This window comes from Culex quinquefasciatus, chromosome 3 (genome assembly GCF_015732765.1).
Source record: "Culex quinquefasciatus strain JHB chromosome 3, VPISU_Cqui_1.0_pri_paternal, whole genome shotgun sequence".
In the NCBI taxonomy this organism is placed as follows: Eukaryota; Metazoa; Arthropoda; class Insecta; order Diptera; family Culicidae; genus Culex; species Culex quinquefasciatus.
Genome location: NC_051863.1, coordinates 69,741,961 through 69,766,106, shown reverse-complemented (window position 1 = coordinate 69,766,106; position 24,146 = coordinate 69,741,961). Strand labels below are relative to the sequence as shown.

The 24,146-nt window shown below is 37.5% G+C and overlaps 1 protein-coding gene across 10 annotated transcripts in view; it reads right to left on the bottom strand.

The window, feature by feature from the left end:
* Positions 1–24,146, bottom strand: part of LOC6040147 (ras-specific guanine nucleotide-releasing factor 2) — a 373,188-nt gene that overhangs the window by 187,971 nt on the left and 161,071 nt on the right. For all 10 annotated transcript variants that reach the window (XM_038262900.1, XM_038262899.1, XM_038262901.1 and 7 more), the window contains 4 exons: positions 22,609–22,728; positions 22,375–22,537; positions 13,181–13,378; positions 12,593–13,093 (listed from right to left, as the gene is read on the bottom strand). In XM_038262900.1, coding sequence (XP_038118828.1) covers positions 12,905–13,093; positions 13,181–13,378; positions 22,375–22,537; positions 22,609–22,728 — 670 coding nt within the window. In that variant the 3' untranslated portion in view covers positions 12,593–12,904. The remainder of the gene's footprint in view (positions 1–12,592; positions 13,094–13,180; positions 13,379–22,374; positions 22,538–22,608; positions 22,729–24,146) is intronic.

The following is a 24,146-nucleotide window of genomic DNA, read 5'->3' as shown; positions in this document are numbered from 1 at the left end:
CCAACAGACAATACTGACCAATGATTTTGCACCACCGGGGATGTTCCGGATTGAGCGGGCAGGTTCCCTACCCCGGGGGAACCGGTCAAGGGACGGTCAGAAATAAAACTATTTCTATCATGGCAATATGGGTGTCAAAGTTCATCATTTTCAAAATCAAGCTCATCTTTGATCCCCAAAACCACTTTTGGACCGATCTGGCCACTTTGGGACCGGTTCCCGGTACTCCAGTGAAATCCGGAATAAGGCAAATTACGGGAATATTTCTGAACAATTTTGACTGGGCAATATGGGAGTCAAAGTTCATCATTTTCAAAACAAAGCTCATCCATGATCCCCAGAACCACTTTTGGATCGATCTGGCCACTTTGGGACCGGTTCCCGGTACTCCGGTGGAACCCTGAATATGGCAAATTACGGGATTATTTCTGTATAATTTTGACTGGGCAATATGGGTGTCAAAGTTCATCATTTTCAAAACAAAGCTCATCCATGATCACCAAAACCACTTTTGGACCGATCTGGCCACTTCGGGACCGGTTCCCGGTACTCCGGTGGAACTCGGAATATGGCAAATTACGGGATTATTTCTGTATCATTTTGGCATGGCAATATGGATGTCAAAGTTCATCATTTTCAAAATCAGGCTCATCTATGATCCCCAAAACCACTTTTGGACCGATCTGGCCACTTTGGGACCGGTTCCCGGTACTCCAGTGAAATCCGGAATATGGCAAATTACGGGATTATTTCTGAACAATTTTGACTGGGCAATATGGGTGTCAAAGTTCATCATTTTCAAAATTTAGCTCATCCATGATCCCCAGAACCACTTTTGGATCGATCTGGCCACTTTGGGACCGGTTCCCGGTACTCCGGTGGAACTCGGAATATGGCAAATTACGGGATTATTCCTGAATAATTTTTGACAGGGATATATGGATGTCAATGTTCATCATTTTCAAAATCAAGCTCATTTATGATCCCCAAAACCACTTTTGGACCGATCTGGCCACTTTGGGACCGGTTCCCGGTACTCCGGTGGAACTCGGAATATGGCAAATTACGGGATTATTCCTGAATAATTTTTGACAGGGCAATATGGATGTCAATGTTCATCATTTTCAAAATCAAGCTCATTTATGATCCCCAAAACCACTTTTGGACCGATCTGGCCACTTTGGGACCGGTTCCCGGTACTCCGGTGGAACTCGGAATATGGCAAATTACGGGATTATTCCTGAATAATTTTTGACAGGGCAATATGGATGTCAATGTTCATCATTTTCAAAATCAAGCTCATTTATGATCCCCAAAACCACTTTTTGACCGATCTGGCCACTTTGGGACCGGTTCCCGGTACTCCGGTGGAACTCGGAATATGGCAAATTACGGGATTATTCCTGAATAAATTTTGACAGGGCAATATGGATGTCAAAGTTGATAATTTTCAAAACCAAGCTCATACATAATTTCCAAAACCACTTTTGGATCGATCTGGCCACATTGGGACCGGTTCCCGGTACTCCGGTGGATCTCGGAATATGGCAAATTACGGGATTATTTCTGAATAATTTTTGACAGGGCAATATGGATGTCAAAGTTCATCATTTTCAAAATCAAGCTCATTTATGATCCCCAAAACCACTTTTGGACCGATCTGGCCACTTTGGGACCGGTTCCCGGTACTCCGGTGGAACTCGGAATATGGAAAATTACGGGATTATTCCTGAATAATTTTGACAGGGCAATATGGATGTCAATGTTCATTATTTTCATAATTTAGCTCATCTATGATCCCCAAAACCACTTTTGGACCGATCTGGCCACTTTGAGGCCGGTTTCCGGTGGAACCGGAATATGGCAAATTAGGGATTATTTCTGAATAATGATGAACTTTGACATCCATATTGCCATGCCATAAATTATACAGAAAAATCCCGTAATTTGCCTTATTCCGGTTCCACCGGAGTACCGGGAACCGGTCCCAAAGTGGCCAGATCGGTCCAAAAGTGGTTTTGGGGATCATGGATGAGCTTGATTTTGAAAATGATGAACTTTGACATCCATATTGCCCAGACAAAAAATATTCAGAAATCATCCCGTAATTTGCCATATTCCGGATTTCACTGGATGGAGTACCGGGAACCGGTCCCAAAGTGGCCAGATCGGTCTAAAAGTGGTTTTGGTGATCATGGATGAGCTTTGTTTTGAAAATGATGAACTTTGACTTCCATATTGCCCAGTCAAAAATTGTTCAGAAATAATCCCATAATTTGCCTTGTTCCGGGTTCCACCGGAGTACCGGGAACCGGTCCCAAAGTGGCCAGATCGGTCCAAAAGTGGTTTTGGGGATCATAGATGAGCTTGATTTCGAAAATGATGTACTTTGACATCCATATTGCCCTGTCAAAATTATTCAGAAATAATCCCGTAATTTGCCATATTCCGAGATCCACCGGAGTACCGGGAACCGGTCCCAATGTGGCCAGATCGGTCAAAAAGTGGTTTTGGGGATCATAAATGAGCTTTGTTTTGAAAATGATGAACTTTGACATCCATATTGCCCTGTCAAAAATTATTCAGAAATAATCCCGTAATTTGCCATATTCCGAGTTCCACTGGAGTACCGGGAACCGGACCCAAAGTGGCCAGATCGGTCCAAAAGTGGTTTTGGGGATCATAGATGAGCTAAATTATGAAAATGATGAACATTGACATCCATATTGCCCTGACAAAAATTATTCAGGAATAATCCCGTAATTTGCCATATTCCGAGTTCCACCGGAGTACCGGGAACCGGTCCCAAAGTGGCCAGATCGGTCCAAAAGTGGTTTTGGGGATCATAAATGAGCTTGATTTTGAAAATGATGAACATTGACATCCATATTGCCCTGTCAAAAATTATTCAGGAATAATCCCGTAATTTGCCATATTCCGAGTTCCACCGGAGTACCGGGAACCGGTCCCAAAGTGGCCAGATCGTTTCAAAAGTGGTTTTGGGGATCATAAATGAGCTTGATTTTGAAAATGATGAACTTTGACATCCATATTGCCCTGTCAAAAATTATTCAGGAATAATCCCGTAATTTGCCATATTCCGGATTTCACTGGAGTACCGGGAACCGGTCCCAAAGTGGCCAGATCGGTCCAAAAATGGTTTTGGGGATCATAAATGAGCTTGATTTTGAAAATGATGAACTTTGACATCCATATTGCCCTGTCAAAAATTATTCAGAAATAATCCCGTAATTTGCCATATTCCGGATTTCACTGGGTACCGGGAACCGGTCCCAAAGTGGCCAGATCGGTCTAAAAGTGGTTTTGGGGATCATAAATGAGCTTTGTTTTGAAAATGATGAACTTTGGCTTCCATATTGCCCTGTCAAAAATTATTCAGGAATAATCCCGTAATTTGCCATATTTCGGGTTCCACCGGAGTACCGGGAACCGGTCCCAAAGTGGCCAGATCGGTCCAAAAGTGGTTTTGGGGATCATAAATGAGCTAAATTATGAAAATGATGAACATTGACATCCATATTGCCCTGTCAAAAATTATTCAGGAATAATCCCGTAATTTTCCATAATCCGGGTTCCACCGGAGTACCGGGAACCGGTCCCAAAGTGGCCAGATCGATCCAAAAGTGGTTCTGGGGATCATGGACGAGCTAAATTTTGAAAATGATGAACTTTGACACCCATATTGCCCAGTCAAAAATTGTTCAGAAATAATCCCGTAATTTGCCATATTCCGGATTTCACTGGAGTACCGGGAACCGGTCCCAAAGTGGCCAGATCGATCCAAAAGTGGTTTTGGGGATCATAGATGAGCTTGATTTTGAAAATAATGAACTTTGACATCCATATTGCCATGCCAAAAATTATACAGAAATAATCCCGTAATTTGCCATATTCCGAGTTCCACCGGAGTACCGGGAACCGGTCACGAAGTGGCCAGATCGGTCCAAAAGTGGTTTTGGTGATCATGGATGAGCTTTGTTTTGAAAATGATGAACTTTGACACCCATATTGCCCAGTCAAAAATTATACAGAAATAATCCCCTAATTTGCCATATTCCGGGTTCCACCGGAGTACCGGGAACCGGTCCCAAAGTGGCCAGATCGATCCAAAAGTGGTTCTGGGGATCATTGATGAGCTTTGTTTTGAAAATGATGAACTTTGACTCCCATATTGCCCAGTCAAAAATTGTTCAGAAATATTCCCGTAATTTGCCTTATTCCGGATTTCACTGGAGTACCGGGAACCGGTCCCAAAGTGGCCAGATCGGTCCAAAAGTGGTTTTGGGGATCAAAGATGAGCTTGATTTTGAAAATGATGAACTTTGACACCCATATTGCCATGATAGAAATAGTTTTATTTCTGACCGTCCCTTGACCGGTTCCCCCGGGGTAGGGAACCTGCCCGTTCAATCCGGAACATCCCCGGAGGTGCAAAATCATTGGTCAGTATTGTCTGTTGGTAGAACAAAGATCGTAACATGAAAAAAATGTGTTTTTTTTTCAAGATTTCTATCAACAAAATAGTGCGGGACCCAAAAATGGCCATTTTTGACCCTGTTTGACCCAGTGACCCACCGGAATATCTCCGGCCACCGGAACATTTCCGGGTTCTGCGGGTCATTTTCGGAAAATAGACATTCTAACGAGTCCAACTAATAAAGAAGTATGCAAATTGGTTGAGTTTTCGCTGAGTTATGGCCATTTTAGTGATTCCAATTTCACCCAGGCCTATACGGGTTAAACAACTTACATGTTAAGTTAAAACTGGTGTTAGGCAATGCTATATTTTCTTGATTATTAATTATTGGTACACATCAAAATGCTAGTTGGGTATCCAGCAGATCCGTCCTTTTGTTAACAATTAATGAATTTTGAGGCTCTGAAAGGTACCAATCCAAGTCGACCATTTGGCGGATATGTTGTATCAGGAAAAACATTAAAATTTTGTTTCAGAATACAACTGGACCCTGAATTTAATACTATCAATAATAATGACAATTATTGCTCCAAGAGTGAATGACATCATCTACGATTTTGAGAAGTTTATGGTAGCCATATTTTCAGAAGAGGTAATCATAAAGGATTTGTATAAAAGTGTAATTTGATTTGTACCGTCGCATTTAATGCGAAAGTATTATTTAGTTTGGTAGTAACCATTTACAAAATTTAAGGGGCGAAGCTGCTATACGTTGTGGATTTGAATTACACATAATTCTGTATCATTATATCGCGGTAGTTTGGAAGTAAGAAATTCTTGTAGTTTGCAATAGTTTTACCTTATTTTATTTTTGTTAGATTACTTTCTTAAAGATTGTCCACAGAATAAATCGTATAGTTAGGTCAAAAAATTAGTGAATTAATAGACGTTATACATTTGAGTTGGATTCATATATATTGCTTCAGGAAGTTACGTTTAATTTATAGACTAAATTATTAAGGGCTTGTGAAACTAACTCATGCAAATGTTCTGTTTATAGCAATCTTATTTTGAGATCAGTTTTAATTATTTTAATATATTTGAAACTTCACTTATGTACACTACATTAGATCAAAAGGAATACATAAGGTCTTTTTGACTTTATTGTTAATTAATATCTAAACTGCTATCAATTAGATTGTGTCTTTGTTTGTAACAATATAAAGGAATTCTTATTATACTAGCTTATTCTCTTTATTGTTGTGTAGCTGAATGTAAATAGCAAGTAAGTCGCTTATAGCTAATTTATTGGTTTAAAAATACTCTAGAAATCATAAAAAAGCTTTTACAGCTAAAATGTGTGTATTGAAGATATCGTTTATGGATTAGTATTAATTAAGACAACAAGTTGAGAAGATGAATTTAAGATTCGGGTGAGCATATTAATTGATATTGGAATAAGGTAACAGGATAGATTTCTTGAAAAAAAAAACTAAAAGAAGTTAGACTTAGTTTCATGTCGAAATAAAAATAAAAAAACAAAACGGGAGAAGGGTTATCGAAGCTAAATATTGTTGTTGAATATAGTTCTGCTAAGTGTAATCGGTAAAATGATATCTTTGAGTTTGTCTCAAATTACCGCAATGCGAGTTATGTTCAATATTGTAAATCATTTTGAGACTAAGGATAATCGATCAGAGGAGTAGTTATGTTATTCTTTAGAGATTTATGTGTTAAAGGATTTGATCAATTTATATAAGATTGTATAGGGGAACAACATGTAATTCCATCCTGCCCTAATGTTGGCATATCGGCACTTTAACTCTCTTGAAAGGCGTTTAGAACTGAAATGTACTGATAAGTAGCTTAGTAGGAGGTGAGCAAGTTATTTTATGTAGAGGCTTTGAAAAATCAGTTGTTTATAGAGTAAAAAGGCTCTAGTTCTAATTTATCTAGGAGAGACCAACTTCAATTGCTAAAGTATGAACAACAAGCACATATTTCAAAATAAAACCAAGGGGGGATTGTAGGGTCTAACGCTTTCCGAGTGTTCCGCCCTTTGGCACAACAAGTGTGACAGTGTGAGAGGAACGACGGTAGGCGCGAGAATGGAGAGGAGCGAGAAGGTCAGTCTGGTCGGGGAGAGTGACGCGAGTGGTTCGAGAGGCGCTGGGAGACGATCCGGAGCAACCGGCGGAGGATCGGCAACGGACACCGGGTCAGAGGGCGGTTGGGAGGATGACCGGCAGCTATCGAGCTGCCTCCGTACGCCGAGACTCCACACTAACGTCTAGGTTAGACCGGGGCCAACATTTACTTCCCCGTCCGACGGAAGGCGTAATCAGACAAATCTCGTCTCGAAAAATGCCACCGGGACCTTCTGGGACCGAACCCAGGCCGACTGGGTGAGAGGCAATCACGCTTACTCCTACATCGCGGGTCCCGGCCTATAATCTTACTACATTCTACAATAATTATTGACATTTTGATCGATGAATCTTAAATTGAGTAAATAAAAAAAATTAAATGTTTTATAGAAACAAAACACGTCAGCTTCAATGTTGATTCCAAAATTTTAAAAACAAAATATTGAAAAGATCATAAAATTTTCGTTTCGACCGCAATGAAAAAAAGATTTCTTAATTATTTTTTAGTAATGATTCTATAAACAATTACATTGAAAAATAATATAAGTTAAACTAGGGCTTACTATGGGTAAAAAACGATACCCCTCATTGTATGTAAATAACTAAAACAATTTAAATGATAACTAAAAACTTTATGTGAAGGATTGTTCTTAGATAGTTTACCAACATTTTTCAAAATAATTTGAAATTTTTTTGAACCCCCAGCCTTCACTTTGAATCAATTTCACCCCGACTGAAGTTAGCTTGGATTTGGTCAAGAAGTTTATTAATGCTTCGGTATTTAATGTCCTCTCCAGCCGCAACAATTTCAATCATCGCAGCGAACAAAAAATGTTCAGACCTTGATACATATATCATATCATCGATCATTGTTTGCTAGCGATGCATAAAACGAACAGCGACCCAGAAAAGGGAATGAATCATCATAGACTGCGATCAGCAGAGAAGCGAGTCAGACGTGCTTTCCTCACAAACCAAAAACATGCTAAAAAGTGCAAAAAATGCCTCAGGGCAAGAAAAAGAGGCGGTCCTCACCAGCAGGATCGGCAGATTTGAAGAAGCTATAGAATGCCGAAGCGCTACCTGCAAAGCCAGGCAGTTTGAGCAAGGACGCTCAAAAATTGTCTGGAAACCAGTTCGCTACCCTCCCTGTGGACGTGAGCGAGAAGGAAGAATTTGAACGACGGGAAAAGTTGCCACCCATTTTTGTGAAAACATCGTCATTGGATTCGGTGCGAAAGTGGCTGACCGGGTTTATCAAATCTGGTGCTTTATGAGCTTCCATTCGCTTGTGTGCTGATGGACTCAAAATTCTGCTACCTACCAGAAAGGATTACAACTACGTTCGGGATTTCCTGAACAACACAAAGATTGAATACTACAGCCATGACGATCCAGGTAAACGCCCCATGAAACAGGTCCTCCGTGGCCTGTATGACATGGATGTGAGTGTGCTGAAAGAAGAGCTCAAAACCTTAAAGTTGAACGTGATCGAAGTCTTCAAGATGACGAGACACAACAAGGACATCAAGTATCGTGATCAACTGTACCTGGTTCATCTCGAGAGAGGATCGACAACGCCGTCTGAGCTGAAAGCAGTTCGGGCAATTTTCAACATCATCGTGACTTGGGAACGTTATCGTCCAGTGCACCGTGACGTGACACAATGTTCGAATTGCTTGCAGTTTGGACATGGTGGAAGGAACTGTTTCATCAAGAGTCGATGTGCAACCTGCGGAGGTGAGCACAAAACTCAAGCTTGCGAAACAATCAACGAGAACATCGAAGCGAAATGCTTGAATTGCAGCGGCGACCATTCGACCAAGAATCGAAGCTGCCCAAAACGAGCTGAGTTTGTGAAAATTCGGCAGCAAGCGACGACGAGGCACCAACCAAATCGTCGCAAAACACCACCAACTTTCACGGACGTGAATTTTCCTGCTTTGGCGTCACCTGGAGCGGGATCTGTTCGAGTGGTTCCAAATCTGCAGCCATTGCCGTAGAATTAGCGGCAAAATGTTGCAGAGAATACACAGTTCGTAGTATACTCGTTCTAGTGATTTTGAATATTTCAATGAATTTGCTTTTTTAGTTTTAAGTTAGGATTAGTTGTTAAAGTGATTTTTTTTTCTTTTTTACCCAATGCAAAAATGTAAAACAATTTGAAGTAAATAAATGAATGTAAACAGTTAATAAGAAAACGAAAAATATAGCAAAGATGAAGAGCATGTAGCCATACCACTTAGAATGTAAATGAAATGTAATTATTATAAGAAAGTTCAATAAAGACATATTTAATTTCAAAAAATTTCAAAAAGGAATGAATCATCAAAACAGAACACGTTGAAGAGAACTGCTAGCAAATTCATAACATACGCGGCAGCGTTTCGCGGCGCAATTCGGCAAAGCAAATTTGCAAAATGCTAAGTTTCTCTTGGGCCCTGTTGAGGGCGCCAAATTGTTTAAGGAGAGCGACATTTTTGTTAAAGAACTTGTAAGTCGACGACCAATCTCGGTTAACCTACAGCTCAGCTTTGCAATAGGGCGTCCCAAAGAAATAAAAGGTGGTCAAAACTTTGGTGCTCACCCCTAGAATGATAGATTAGGATGTCAGGAACAATGTTTCCATAGTACAAAAAAATCCCAGAAATTGTCGCTAGAACTATGTTTTAGGGAAATTTCCAGAATGTGCAAAAAATCTTTGACCGAGTCATGATTTTTTTAATCAATACTGTTTTTTTAAATCGAAATACTGGCCGCAAAAATTTTTCTACCTTATTTTTCGATGTAAATTCGAATTTGCAATCAAAAAGAACTGTAGTGAAATTTTGCTGAAGTGCACTGTTTTCAAGTTATAGTCATTTCTAGGTAACTTTTTAAAAAATAGTCACAGTTATCCATTTTTTTTATAAATGAGTGCCCATACTTGTCCACTTTGAAAAAATATTTTGAAAAGCAGATAAAGTTCTCTTTATTTTGCTTTTTTGAACTTTGTTAATACGACGCTTAGTTGATGAGATTTTGCCATGCAAAGATTAAAAAAACAGGAAAATTTATGTTTTCCAAGTCTCACCCAAACAACCCACCATTTTCAAATGTCGATATCTCAGCAACTAATGATCCGATTTACAATAATAAAATATGAAACATTCGTTTCCGACCTTTTCGCGGCGTAATATTTAATATTAATCCCTTTTAAAGTGTTAGTATTGATTAAAAAAATAGAAATATTACACGGCGTGTTTTCTGGGCAACCTTAAGGAGAACAAATAGTCATCACTTCTTTCAAAAGTGTCTTATAGGAAATTTTCTCAGCTTTCCAATGCTTCTAAGAGCGAAATGTTTCATCGGGAAATTTCGGAGATATCTCTATTTTAAGTTTTTTCTTTTAAAATCCTTGATCTTTTATTGGAAACTTTTATATAACAGTCCAGGAAACTTGTCAAAAGATGTGTTTTATGTGTATTTTACTGACCAAAATGTGCAAAATAAGACAGTGTTTCCTGTCTTTGTAGAAGGTTGCAAACCGCTAAACATTTTGAAAATTAAGTTTCAACCGAGTTTTTGAATATGTGGGATTTATTCAACTAATAAAATAATATGTAAATTGTATTGAAACATTATTTTTACAAGAACAAATAGATTATTACATAATTGTTGTGTACAAATAACACCGGTCTGCTCTGATTCAGCTTGGAATTAGCTGATACAACCGAAATTTCTACAGGTTTGAGATTGATAGGGTATTACAAGATTTTTATGAATAATTATCAAATTTCCTTAATCAAACACTAACTAGTTGCATGGATACAAAACATGTTTTATACTCGAAATTATAATGCAAATTACTGTTGCTAGCTTTAGGAGAAATACTTTTCATTTGTATGAAATGATTGTTTCAGTTTTTTTTTGTATTAAATGATCAAGGAATTAGCAATATTTTAGAAGTTGATAAGACTCTCATCTTCATTCTCATCTTAAAAAATATATATGTCTTGATTTTTGTTCAAATAGTTTGGAAAGAAAGTTTCTGTTAGGTTTTCTTTGTTAAAATACTATTTAATTTTTGTTCAAACAAAAATAAATGTTTGTGACGGTGTTTTCAGAATTCTGAATTGGAACTTGCTACTTTTAAGTGCATTTTCTACAGAAAACATTCAAAAAAAATTATCTTTATTTTATACTCAATATGACTTTTGAAGCTTGCTACAGTAATATGTAGTACATTTTCGATTTCAAATCATATTTGTATTTTTGTTCCAGGTTAATGTTTGCTTAAGAAAATATCAAATTTATTCATTGAAATTCAATATTACCATTAACAATCACAAACCTGCCAAAGTTTCGGTTGAACAAGCTAAATCAGAGTAGACACGTGATATTTGTACACAAAAAATTGTAATTATAAAATAATTCTTATAAAAAAAACATTTTTACACTGTTTCTGAATTTCTGAACAAATCCCATGTATTCAAAAACTTAGACAAAACATAATTTTCAAAATGTTTAGCGGTTTGCAACCTTCTACAAAGTTGTTTCTTGTCTTACTCATCAAAATGTGTAAACATTTTGATTAGTAAATGACTCATGAAACACATCATTTGATAAGTTTTCTGAACTGTTAGTATAAAGTTTCCAATAAATAATAAAGGAATTTGAAACCAAAAAACTTAAAATAGAGATATCAAAGAAATTTCCCGATGAAACATTTCGCTTTAAGAAGCATTGGAAAGCTGAGAAAATTTCATATAAGACACATTTGAAAGTGGCGATGACTATTTTTTCCTGATAAGGTTGTTCTAGAAAACACGCCGTGTATTGTTTTCGAATAGATCGAAATCGATTCACGAATAATTCATATTCTAACATTGTAAATCGGACCATCAGTTGCTGAGAAATCGACATTTGAAAAAAATAAGTTTATTTTTCATCGAAAAATGAAGTTGTGAATTATTTGTGACCAATATTTCGACTTTTTGAAAAAAATCAGTATTGATTCAAAAAATCGTAACTCGGTCCATAATTTTTTGGCCGTTCTGGACATTTCTGGAAAGTTGGCCCCTAAAACACATCAGATAATAAAAAAATAGTTTTTTTTTTTCAAATCATGTTAAAGTGATAATATGTGAAATAAAAACACGTATCATTTTTTTCAGTGTAGTCTTTATTCATAGCTACAGCTTTGTAGAAGACACCAAATCTATAAAAAATATCCTTCAAAGGAAACAGTTTTTTTATTTTCATATTTAATTTTTGTATGGACACTGGACAGCTGCCAAATTTGTATGGAAAATTATATGAACAAACTTTTGATGTAAAATGGTTTCGTTGGGCTTACCAAAGGCACCAAAAATGTTTCAGTCGGATTAAAAAATACAAATATTAAAATTTAAAAAATCTACTTCCTGGAGAATTGTCCAGCAGTATTTTTTTTCCTGGTGTGGTTGATAAACGGTAAGACCACGTGGTTGTAACATAGTTGTTTGTTGTAAAACGTGTGTTTTTTTTACTATGGGAAAATTTATCTTTGGTTTGGAGCTTTTTTAATTGTAATTGTTTGGTTTATGTTAGAAATACTAACAACATCATGCTCAATAATTATTTTAAGTCATGCACTTTTTTTTGGCATAAAATCTGTCAGCATTTCCGGATGAATGTTACCTTAATTTTTTCTGTGTGTTAATAGGGAATAAAAAAGGGAGTCTGTACCGGTGCATGTACTATCGGTATAACTTCAAGTAGCTCCAGTGTGCCACGAAGGACACTCTGTGACCTGTCAGAACGTTTAAGTTCAATAGAATCAAAAATACATATTGTCTTTCTCCCAAATCCACATTCAAATCTTAATGTTTTTTTAAAACTGATTGATAGTTTTGGATGCTGAGAACAATTCTTTTTTAAAATATTCGAGTCGATTATATTTGTGATATAGTTATTTTTCTGTGAAATGTGTTATGAAAAACAAATGTCATCTTCAATCGATATATACAATGTTTAAAACCCTTACCTTGATCAAACTGTCGTCTTGCTGCCCGCTTCAACAGGAAACTTTCACGGATCACTATCCTCACCACATCGTCATAGTTCATCAAGTCCAGCTCAAAAAATAAAACCACTCTTACACACTTTCCACCGCCCATTCCTCAAATAAAGAGGTGAGCAAACATTTTTTGTCACAACTTTTTTTGAAAATCTCAAACATCACTCTTATTCTTTTGCTTCTTCACGGATCTTCCCGTCTCTACAACGTGTCCTGCCCGCTGCCGGCCCCATCGGTCTCGAGGGAGGTGGCCCGAGTCCGGTGGAGGTGGCGCAGGGCTCAGACGTTGGCCGTGTTGGGGGCGCTCAGCCGGGAGCTGCGCGGCTCGATCTGCAGCGACTTCTGGTACAGCTCGTCGTCGTCCAGCAGCAACGAAGTGTCCAGGAGGTAGGAGGTCACTTTCGGTATGTGATCGATCTTGTACGGCGTCTGTTGGAAGTGGCGAATCTCGCGTATCACGTGGGCAATCTGTGGAGCAAAGTGAGGGGAAAAAAGGTAGAGCAGACATTAATCTTCATAAATCAGTCATTGCAAGCAGGTCGGGGGTTCTATCACCATTCGCATTTTGGAAAAGTTCAGCAACCGGTCCGGGGTAAAGTCCGGCGTGCCCTCCTCGATGAAGGACAGATCCGTGAGGTACATGCCCAGGTACGGGATGCAGGGCGGGTCACACCTGTGCAGGGCCTCGCGCATCACCCGGAACCGGCCGTCCGAGCAGACCACGGCCTGCAGCTTCGTGATTGTCGATTTGATCTGGAATAGTATTGCAAGTAATTGAACAGATAAGTTGTGTTGAATAGTTATCGCATTGTTCTAGAACTGTTTAGGCATTAAAAATCAATTAAAACGTAATAAAAGGTGTTTCCAAACTGCGATAATTCCACAAACATCGCCAAAACTTTCACCTCACAGTAATAAACCAGTAAATTTGTTCAACCGCACTTTTCGCCATGCCAAAAGGGCAGCACCCCGGAAGATGCCTCATGCTTTTAATTTACTGTCGCCGCATTTCGCACAATTCGGTAACATTTGCCAACTTTGGCACTAGGAGTTTCCCCCCCCCCCAAAAAAGGGTTTGGTTTCCACAGGGAGAATCGAACCAGACTACGACCAGATACGATCCGAAACATTGGATATTAACTTCGTCCCAAGGCGGAAAGAGCATTTTTCCGATAGTTGCAAACGAGAACAACACGGTCGAGGGTTATGGTAATTGAAGCTTTTTATATTCTATGTTGTATTTTAAAGATTAATACAGTTTGTACACGGAGAAAAAAGAGTTCCCAAAATCGTGAACATCCGTTCATGAAATTGGGAACCACGAACAAAGTGTTCAAATTCCATGGTACGTTTTTGAAAATCGGTTGATGAAAAAAAAATCTTTTCGGATCGTTTTGCGGTCTTCGGCAAAGTTGTTTTTATCCAATACAGTCGACTCTCTGGCTGTCGATCTTCTCGATATCAATATTGCTCCATCTATCGATGAATTCTTCAGTCCCTTCAAACTGCATACTTCGATTGGCTTTATTCCTCGATATTTTCTCTAGCTTGAAGGATCTCTTCCTCGACGGTCCCTTGGATTCTGTTTGCTTTAAAAATCTCTTCCGGTTGTCAATATTGTCACTATCTCATGGCTTGCATAGACATTTTTCTTTGCAAAACGAAGTTTTGAAGGGTGTTTGACATAAGTTTGTTTTTGTTTGCTGGACGTTGCCATGATTCTCTCCTATAGCTGGGTACCAAGAAAAACATATTTTCAATCGAGTCTTCATTTTGCATCGTTCTGTAAACTGATGATTCTCTTCCTCGACGGTCCCTTGGATATTGACAACCAGAGAGTCTACTGTATTACATTAGAATCACACACTTAACAGTGATCCGACACATTAAATGCCATCTTTTGGTGGAACTTTGAATTTTTTATCTTTCCACTCTAGGCCCCCATCGACAAAAAAGAAAATGTTTTAAATTTGTCCGGGGGTCATTCACAAATGCAGCAATAAAATTATGTCTCCCCTATTAGGGTGACCAGAATCTGGGAAATTTAAAAAAACTCGCTCCACAAGTAGAATATTGTATCTAGAACTATTTTGAGACTCTGGGTCAAATATGATCATAAGCGGAGAATTGTTACGCGAAGATGGAGTTTGTATGGAAAAAATCGTGCAATGATGTTTTTTTTGTGCAATGATGTTTTTTTTTTTTTTTCAAAAAATCATAACTAAGTTTAATATTGTTTGCCCTTATTGAGCCATATCTTTAAAGACGACATTTTTGTCCTCTCAAACATATCCAAAAATAAAACCAAAAATAGTGTTTTGGAGTAATTCACTTTTAAGTGAGAAAAATAAATCTATTTTTTTACAAAGTCCTTACTAATACTTTCAACTTTGCCCAAGACATCAAATCAATCAAAAAATTTCCTTGCAAGGTTTACATTTTTGAATATACTTTATGTATGTTTGTTTTTGTTATTGCAAAAAAAAACATAATATTTTTCCAAAAAATAACAAGAGTAGGCTTAAAAATAAAAAAAAGGTCCGCAGTAACAGTTCAATAGGGCAAATATGCGTTTGTAAACAAACAGTCTATTTCCCTCTTACTTGACGTGAACTGTCACTTGAGCAAAAAGGATAGACTGCTTGTTTACAAACGCAGGTTCACCCTTTCGAACTGTTAATACGGAGTTCCTAAAGTTCTATGTAATTTTTTTACTGTATGAAACACGATTAAAAACCATTTCTGACCACTGTTTTTTTTTTCGTTTAGGCTGGTACAAATTTTATTTAATGTCTCCCCAACATTGGCCCGAAAAATCAGGGGGCAAAAAAATATTTTTTTTTAACTTCAATATTTCAATGAAAATTTCAATTTAAAGTGCGTTTTGAATAATTTTTAACATGTTTGGGTTGATTTAAAAATCTTCTGAGTTTTGGAAAAATTTCGATGTTTATTACCGCAAAAAGTGTTTTTTTCGCTAAAATTTTTCTTTTAGCCAAATTTTATTTTTTTTGACAACTGATCATTTGCAAAACAACTGAACCAGTGTAAAATGCGTTTTAAAACACTTTTCCCATGCAAATGTTGAAACTATGGCTTGTCATTTCAATATATATATTAGGGTGGTCCAAATCCGGACTTTTTTGGGGCTACCCCCTGAAATCAAAGATTGACCCATCACTAGGCTAAATTCCAAATTTGAGCTCATTCTGACCACGGGAACCCCTCCATCCAATCGCTTAAAGTTTGTATGGGAAAAATCGTCAAAATGTATGGAGAAAAGCAACTGTTTTACTTTTTTACCTGTGGAAGGCGCCATAATTATCCGATTCTTACCATTTCTCAAATGTAGAACCTTCATTAAATTTTGAACAACTTTCCCGAAGACACAATATTTTTGGATTTTTTCCCGCGAAGTTATTAGCGCCCAAAACTGGCCATTTTTGCGCTGCCAGCTGTAAGGGGCTACCTAACAACGATGTTTATTTCCAATTCGTACACGCACGTGCTCTCTCTCAGGTTCACTCTCTCACGAGCTGCTCGCCTGCCTGCCTGCCTGCCTGTTTGCCTACAAGCGTGCGCTGTTTCTCTGCTTGAACTTTTGTCGTCGTCGTCGTTTTCGTTTGCCGTCCGCTGCGCTGCGTTCCTGGCATTTTTATTATAATTTTCAACTAAAATAGCAGGATTGTTTTGAGATATATTCAGCATATAATTTCTTAAATTATGTCAAAAATAAAAAAAACTGCGCTGAAAAAAATAGTTTAAAGAAAAGACAGCTTAGGCTCAATTAAAAAAATACAGCAAATGTCATGAGAACAGGGTTTGTTTGTTTTTTCAAGCACTACACGCAGTTTTTCGTATATGTTAAAGAAACATGATAATGATTCAATTATTTAAAAAAAATCTTCAGGTAATACAAATGTTGTTCCTTTAGGTAGTTTGCTTTAACAAAAATATACTTTAGTACAAATCAGAACAAATCAAGGCAATTTTACAATTATTGCTGCAAATTTTCATTCATACTCACTAAAATTATTTTTTTATTCTTTCTGGAAATTTCTTTCTGTGTTCCTAGACCACCTGCAACAAATATTGCAACTGTTTATCATTTTTTGTCAGTTTACCTGTAAATTTTTCGTTTCAGGAAACATCTCTTTCTGCACAATCGTTAACAACCTTCAGATCTTGCAGTTGCGGCCTTCCTTTAAGATACTCTTTTGGATTCAGTTTTTAAAGAAATCTAAAGAAAATTCCTTCCTTTTTTATCTAAAAAATACTTCATGGTATTTCTTGTAACAAAAGCAGATAAATTAAAATCCAAAACGTTTGCAATTAGGTTTGGATCAGAACAGATGACGATTCATGGATGAACTAATTCATCAAATTTGTATTCTCTCTCACACGCTCTTATAATATGATATCTATTGTTGTGTTTTTTTTTCGTTTTGTTGTTCACATATTACATTTGATTTTATATCTCAATACAAACCGACTATTTTTGTTGAAAATTATAATAAAAATGCCAGGAACGCAGCGCAGCGGACGGCAAACGAAAACGACGACGACGACAAAAGTTCAAGCAGAGAAACAGCGCACGCTTGTAGGCAAACAGGCAGGCAGGCAGGCAGGCGAGCAGCTCGTGAGAGAGTGAACCTGAGAGAGAGCACGTGCGTGTACGAATTGGAAATAAACATCGTTGTTAGGTAGCCCCTTACAGCTGGCCGCGCAAAAATGGCCAGTTTTGGGCGCTAATAACTTCGCGGGAAAAAATCCAAAAAATATTGTGTCTTCGGGAAAGTTGTTCTAAATTTAATGAAGGTTCTACATTTGAAAAATGGTAAGAATCGGATAATTATGGCGCCTTCCACAGGTAAAAAAGTAAAACAGTTGCTTTTCTCCATACATTTTGATGATTTTTCCCATACAAACTTTAAGCGATTGGAGGGAGGGGTTCCCGTGGTCAGAATGAGCTCAAATTTGGAATTTAGCCTAGTGATGGGTCAATCTTTGATTTCAGGGGGTAGCCCCAAAAAAGTCCGGATTTGGACCACCCTAATATATATACAGTATGTAAAAAAAGTATTTACACCCCTTGGACACTATGCACATTTTGTGATGAAACATGTAAAAACTTGAAGTTTGACAGAAACCTAGTACTACGTTTTGTTCAGAAACTCATGCCAAACATTATGTAACAAAAAGCTCATGAAAAGATGATTTCTATAAAAAGTTATATAACAAATACTATTACAAACATAAAAAAGCCGCAAAAAAAGTTTGTACACCTTTAGAAAAATTAACATAAATAATGTTATTTGTTGATAAATCACCATAAATCCAGTCTCCCAATTCCAAATAGGCATCCCTGACTGATTAAAAAATGGATTGAATATAAAGTTTACTAATTACTTAGTATAAAAGTTTATATAACTCTGGAAATTCTATATAAAACTTATCTAAACTTAATTTTGCAAACTTTCAATTTAACTAAATGTCAATATATTACCAAAGAATTGCTAAATAAACATTTTAGAGTGGGTATAACACCGTTTTGGGGGTATTAGTATCGATAGAATAGCCTTTTCGTTGGAATTTCGTACCAAACCGGAATTACGTCGTAGGAAAATCCGCCGACATCCGAACCGGTCACACCTATGTGGAATCGAAAAGGGCATAAAATTTCCGATCTTTTGATACCCAAACATCTAGGTTTTCTTTAAAACCTACGTTTTTAAATACCTGGGCAAAAAGTCAGTTTGATCCACGAGAACCAAAATTACGAAATTCCATACATTTTTGGCAGGTTGCTCAAACGAAACCATAACAACGTTTTTGCTTAGGTATTTAAAAACGTGGGTTTTATAGAAAACCTAGATGTATGTGTATCAAAAGATCGGAAATTTTATGCCCTTTCCGTTGCTACATAGGTTGACTTGTTTATTGTGGACCGGTTCGGATGCCGACGGATCTTCCGACGACGTAATTCCGGGTTGGTACGAAATGCCAACGAAAAATCTATTCTATCGATACAAAGACCCCCAAAACGATGTTAAACCCACTCCAGAATGTTTATTTAGCAATTCTATGGTAATATATTGACATTTAGTTAAATTGAAAGTTTGCAAAATTAAGTTTAGATAAGTTTTATATAGAATTTCCAGAGTTATAAAAACTTTTATACTAAATAGTTAGTAAACTTTATATTCAATCTAAATTATTTTTTTAATCAATTAAGGATGCCTATTTGGAGTTGGGAGACTGGATTTATGGTGATTTGTCAACAAATAACTTTATTTATGTTAATTTTTCGAAAGGTGCACAAACTTTTTTTGCACTTTTTTTATTTTTATAATAGTATTTGTTATATAACTTTTTATAGAAATCATCTTTTCATGAGCTTTTTATTGCACAATGTTCGGCATGAGTTTCTGAACAAAACGTAGTACTAGGTTTCTGTCAAACTTTAAGTTGTTACGTGTTTCATTACAAAATGTGCATAGTACCCAAGGGGTACCAAAATTTTCGCAATTGAAATACGCAACTTTTGGTACCCTAACATTTATAGGTCATCGCTGAAATTTTCGAGTTATCGCAGTTTTAGTGAAAAAAGTTGATTTTTTGCCGATTTCGTCAATCTCCCGTTTTCGCGCGCGGCGCGTCGAAAAACCCGGATTTTATTTTCAAAAAATCATATCTCTGAATCCTGTTAATGAACCTCGCCCAATTTTTGATATGTTATGTAAAATTGTCCGAGGAATCCGTTAAAAATATTTTCAGATATAGGCTCTTTGGTCCAGACACCGTCAAAACGGCATTTGATGTTTTCATTAGACTTTTTCAAATGTTAGGCTAGATTTTTGAAACTCCACATTATTTTTTCTTGGAAGTCCAACTTATCATCTTTCATTTGCACCCTAGACAGCTAAAATCGGTTGGAATGGAGCGAAGTTATGATTTTTTGAAAAAAGTGGTTTTTGTGGAAATCGACGAAAATGGCCATTTTTCGGACCACCCTAACACGACGTAGGCCACCCTAATGGCCAAACAAAAAAATACGGGTCTAATTATTTTGGCCAAGGAACCCCCAGAAAAATTTTGAGCCAAATCGAAGCACTTTTATTTTTTTTCTTTAACTTTCATATGGAACTGCTGTATATATATATATATACAGCAATTCCATTTGAAAAGAGCCTAAACCAAAAAAAAAGTTCTCCGATCGGGCTCAAATTTTTCTGGGTTTTGGCCAAAATAATTAGACCCGTATTTTGTTTGGCCATTAGGTGGCCTACATCGTGCTAGGTGGTTCAAAATGGCAATTTTCGTCATTTTCGCAAAACCACTTTTTCTAAAATCATCTTCGCGCCATTTCATCCGATTTTAGCTGCTTAGACGCAAAGAAAGGTGATGAGTTTGCTATTTGGGAAAAATAGTAAAGTTCCAAAATCTAGCTTAACTATTGAAAAGTCGTATGAAACTTAAAATGGCGTTTGACCGTGTCTGACAAAGAGCCTATGTCGAAAATATTTATCGGATTTCGGAAAATTTCACATAACATATCAAAATTGGCGATGTCGAACCGTACGTTTGGAGATACGATTTTGAAAATAAAAACTGCGTTCGACGCGCGCAAAACCGGAGAATGACGAAATCGGCAAAAATCAACTTTTTCACTAAAACTGCGATAACTTTAATTTCAGCGATGACCTATACATGTCTGGGTACCAAAATTTTCGTAATTGAGAGACGCAACTTTTGGTACCATAACATCTATAGGTCATCGCTGAAATTTTAAAGTTATCGCAGTTTTAGTGGAAAAAGTTGATTTTTTGCCGATTTCGTCATTTTCCCGTTTTTGCGCGTGGCGCGTCGAAAAACGCAGTTTTTTTTTTCAAAAAATCATATCTCGGAAACGTACGGTTCGACATCGCCAATTTTTTGATATGTTATGTGAAATTTTCCGAGGAATCCGATAAAAATATTTTCAGACATAGGCTCTTTGGTCCAGACACGGTCAAAACGCCATTTTAAGTTTTCATACGACTTTTTCAATAGTTAAGCTAGATTTTTGGAACTTTTACTATTTTTCCCAAATAGCCAAACTCATCACCTTTCTTTGCGTCTAAGACAGCTAAAATCGGATGAAATGGCGCGGAGATATGATTTTTAGAAAAAGTGGTTTTTGCGAAAATGACGAAAATTGCCATTTTTTGAACCACCCTAGCACGATGTAGGCCACCCTAATGGCCAAACAAAAAAATACGGGTCTAATTATTTTGGCCAAGGAACCCCCAGAAAAATTTTGAGCCCGATCGGAGAACTTTTTTTTTTGGTTTAGGCTCTTTTCAAATGGAATTGCTGTATATATATATATATATTTTATTTTTTTGCTTTTCCTCGACCCCGGCCAGGACCGACGCAAAAACTTTGGAAAATATTAGCATCAGCCTTAAATGCTACAACATAAATTAACAAGACAACATTTTTCGATGGGTCAACTATGGTCCCCTTGAAACGAGCCGTCAAGTAGGCCTTTTCTGTCAAGAAGGGTGTCGAAATTAATTTTTTTAAATTGATTTTAAAATATATTTGAAATGCTTTGAGTCGAACAAAGGGTCAGAAAAATAAGCTTTATCGTTGCGAGAAATAAAAATACAAATTTTAAGCAAAATTTTAGGACCCAATTGTAAATTTATTTTCGATCATTGGTGATTTTCGATCAAATGCTTGAGATTCTTGTACACGTTCTACAGAATTCATGGTTTTAACCAAACTGAATAACTAACTCAAAGTGATTTTGTTTTTTTGTAAATCTTAAAACGATAATATTTTTCAGACTCAAAATGATCAGACCTGATCCACTTTAAAGCTCTATTTTAAAAGATGTGTATTAAACTTAGTTCAAAGCCACACGAAAGCCCCCTTTTAAAGTCACCAAATACCGACAAACCAAATTTGTTGGCCCTACTCCAAAGGTCACTTTTGTGCATCCTCTGTGCTCTGGTTTGCGCTGTAAATGCTTAGCCCTGGCACTTGTATACAGCCCACCGGAACCGGGCTACAAACACACAAAGTCACTTCCTGCTGTTTCCATGTTGATTCGAAGTCCAGGAGAAGAGGAAAAACTGGAAAGCTGCTGGAGGGCAGGAAAACTAAGATTGCATATCGGTTTTTCATGTTCCGCTTGAACAAATAACGGCTTGGGGCCTCGAAAGTGCAAGTTCATCATTTTTTTTTCCTGGGTAGAGCTTTTAGTACTTGTAGTTGTGCCTAGTTGTAGTTTAGTGTTTTTCGTTTTTCCCAGCAGAATATTTGCACTTTATTGCCTGCTTGCCTGCCTGTCTGTTGTCCTCGTTGGAAATCTAGGGCTGGTCACGTGGGAAAAAGGCCAAGCAAGCAGTTTATTTTGGAAAGTTTCCCACCACCATTTGTTGCCATCGGTTTTGGTTGGGGTGCCATTTTCCGGCTGGTAGGAAAAAGCATCCTGCTAATGCTTCGAAATATTTACTCGCCCAACAGAGGAAGCAGGACGACGACGACGATGACCATAGAATAGTGAAAACTTTTATTTAGCCACAGCATCACCAGCTCTTTTTGTGACCACCTAGAAGTGACTGTGGGAAAAGTTTAAAGCCAAGAAACAGCTGGCAGTCGAGTCCATTTTTTGAAGTGTGAACTTTGAGTTATAACAATAAGTAATACAAATAAGAACTTTCGATGACCGTAATTACAACCATTAGAACTCTACTCACCGTTCTCGGAACCTTGTCCCAGGTTTTCTTCAGCCGGTAGATGGCCGCGTTCGTAAAGGCAGCGCAAATCTGCAGCACTCCGTTGAAGTTGTGCAGACACCGGCAAATGTCCGCCACGGCAGTCCACTTCTCGATGGCGGCTACCCGCGCCGCCATGTTGCTCCTGCAAGGTAGGCAAACAGTACAGCGTTGCACAGCGCGTCAACTCCTGAGGATGGGCATGAAGGCACTTACCTCGACACAATCTCGGAGCAGACCAGCCTCGAACCGTCGTTGAAGCGTTTCGTCATCAAGATGATGTGCTCTGCCCGTGACTTCTTGTCCGACTTCATCCACGCTTGACCGAGGAATTCCCTGCAAGTGAACGGTTATTAGCTTTGATTGGGGTTTGCGAAGCTGCTGCTTTGATCTGTCTGGTAAATGGTCCTGTAAAGTAGACGTGCAATTATCATTAAGGAGCTAATGATTTTCAATTCAAGCACCCTAATTCAACTCAACACACAGTAAAGGTGAAATTTCGGATGGTTGAATCACCTCTTTTATGATGTAATTTTACCTCAATTTAGACTAAAAAAGTGGCACTACACATTTTCAAAGGTAAAACTACACATTTTCCAAATTTTAAATATATACGCCATCTCAGATGTGTATTACCATGTTTTCACCTTACTGAGGGAAGGCTATAAAATCACTCCAAAAATGAACTTATTAATTTGACCTCGTAGACCCACCTTCACGTGTACATATCGACTCAGAATCATGTTCTGAGCGAATGTCTGTGTGGATGTGTGTAGGTGGGTGGACAAAAAAATTGTCACTCGATTATCTCCGGACTGGATGAACGGATTTTGACCGTATTAGTCTCATTCGATCCGTTTTGGGGTCCCATAGGTCTCTATTTAAAACACGCAAATTTAGTTAAGTACTTCAAAAGTAATGCTAAAAAAACGACTTTGGCGTATGTCCGGAAGATTGTAAAAAGGGTGGTTTTTGCAAGAAAACCTATCATGTTATACATTTTTGGAAAGGTATAAAAAAGACCCTTCCAATGAGCCCAAAACATTGAAGATCTGACAACCCTATCAAATGTTATTAGCACTTAAGTGTTATTTATACACTTTTTGGAGGCCGGATCTAAGATATTTCAATAAAACGATGTCCGGGTCCATCATGAGACCTGTCGTTAGTTATATTATCAAAAGACCTTTCAAATGAGCCTAAAACATTGAAGATCTGACAACCCTATCAAAAGTTATCAGCACTTAAGTGTTATTTATACACTTTTTGGAGGCCGGATCTCAGATATTTCAATGAAAATGATGTCCGGGTCCATCATGCGATCAGTCGTTAGTTGGATAATCGATAGACCTTCCAAATGAGCCTAGAACGTCGAGGATCTGACATCCCTAACAAAAGTTATTAGCACTTTAGTGTTATTTATATACTTTTTGGAGGTCGGATCTCGGATATTTCAATAAAAATGATTTCCGGGTCCATCATGCGACCCATCGTTAGTAAGATAATCGAAAGACCTTTCAAATTAGCCTAGAACATCAAGGATCTGGCAACCCTATCAAAAGTTATTATTACTTAAGTGTAATTTATACACTTTTTGGAAGCTGGAATTCAGATATTGTGATAGAAATATTGTCTGAATCTTCCATGTAAACTATCGTTGAATAGGTTTTTTATCAGAACTTGCCGATGAGCCAGAAATATTGAAGGTCTGCGAACCCTATCAAAAGAAATTAGTAATAAAGTTGATTTGTTTA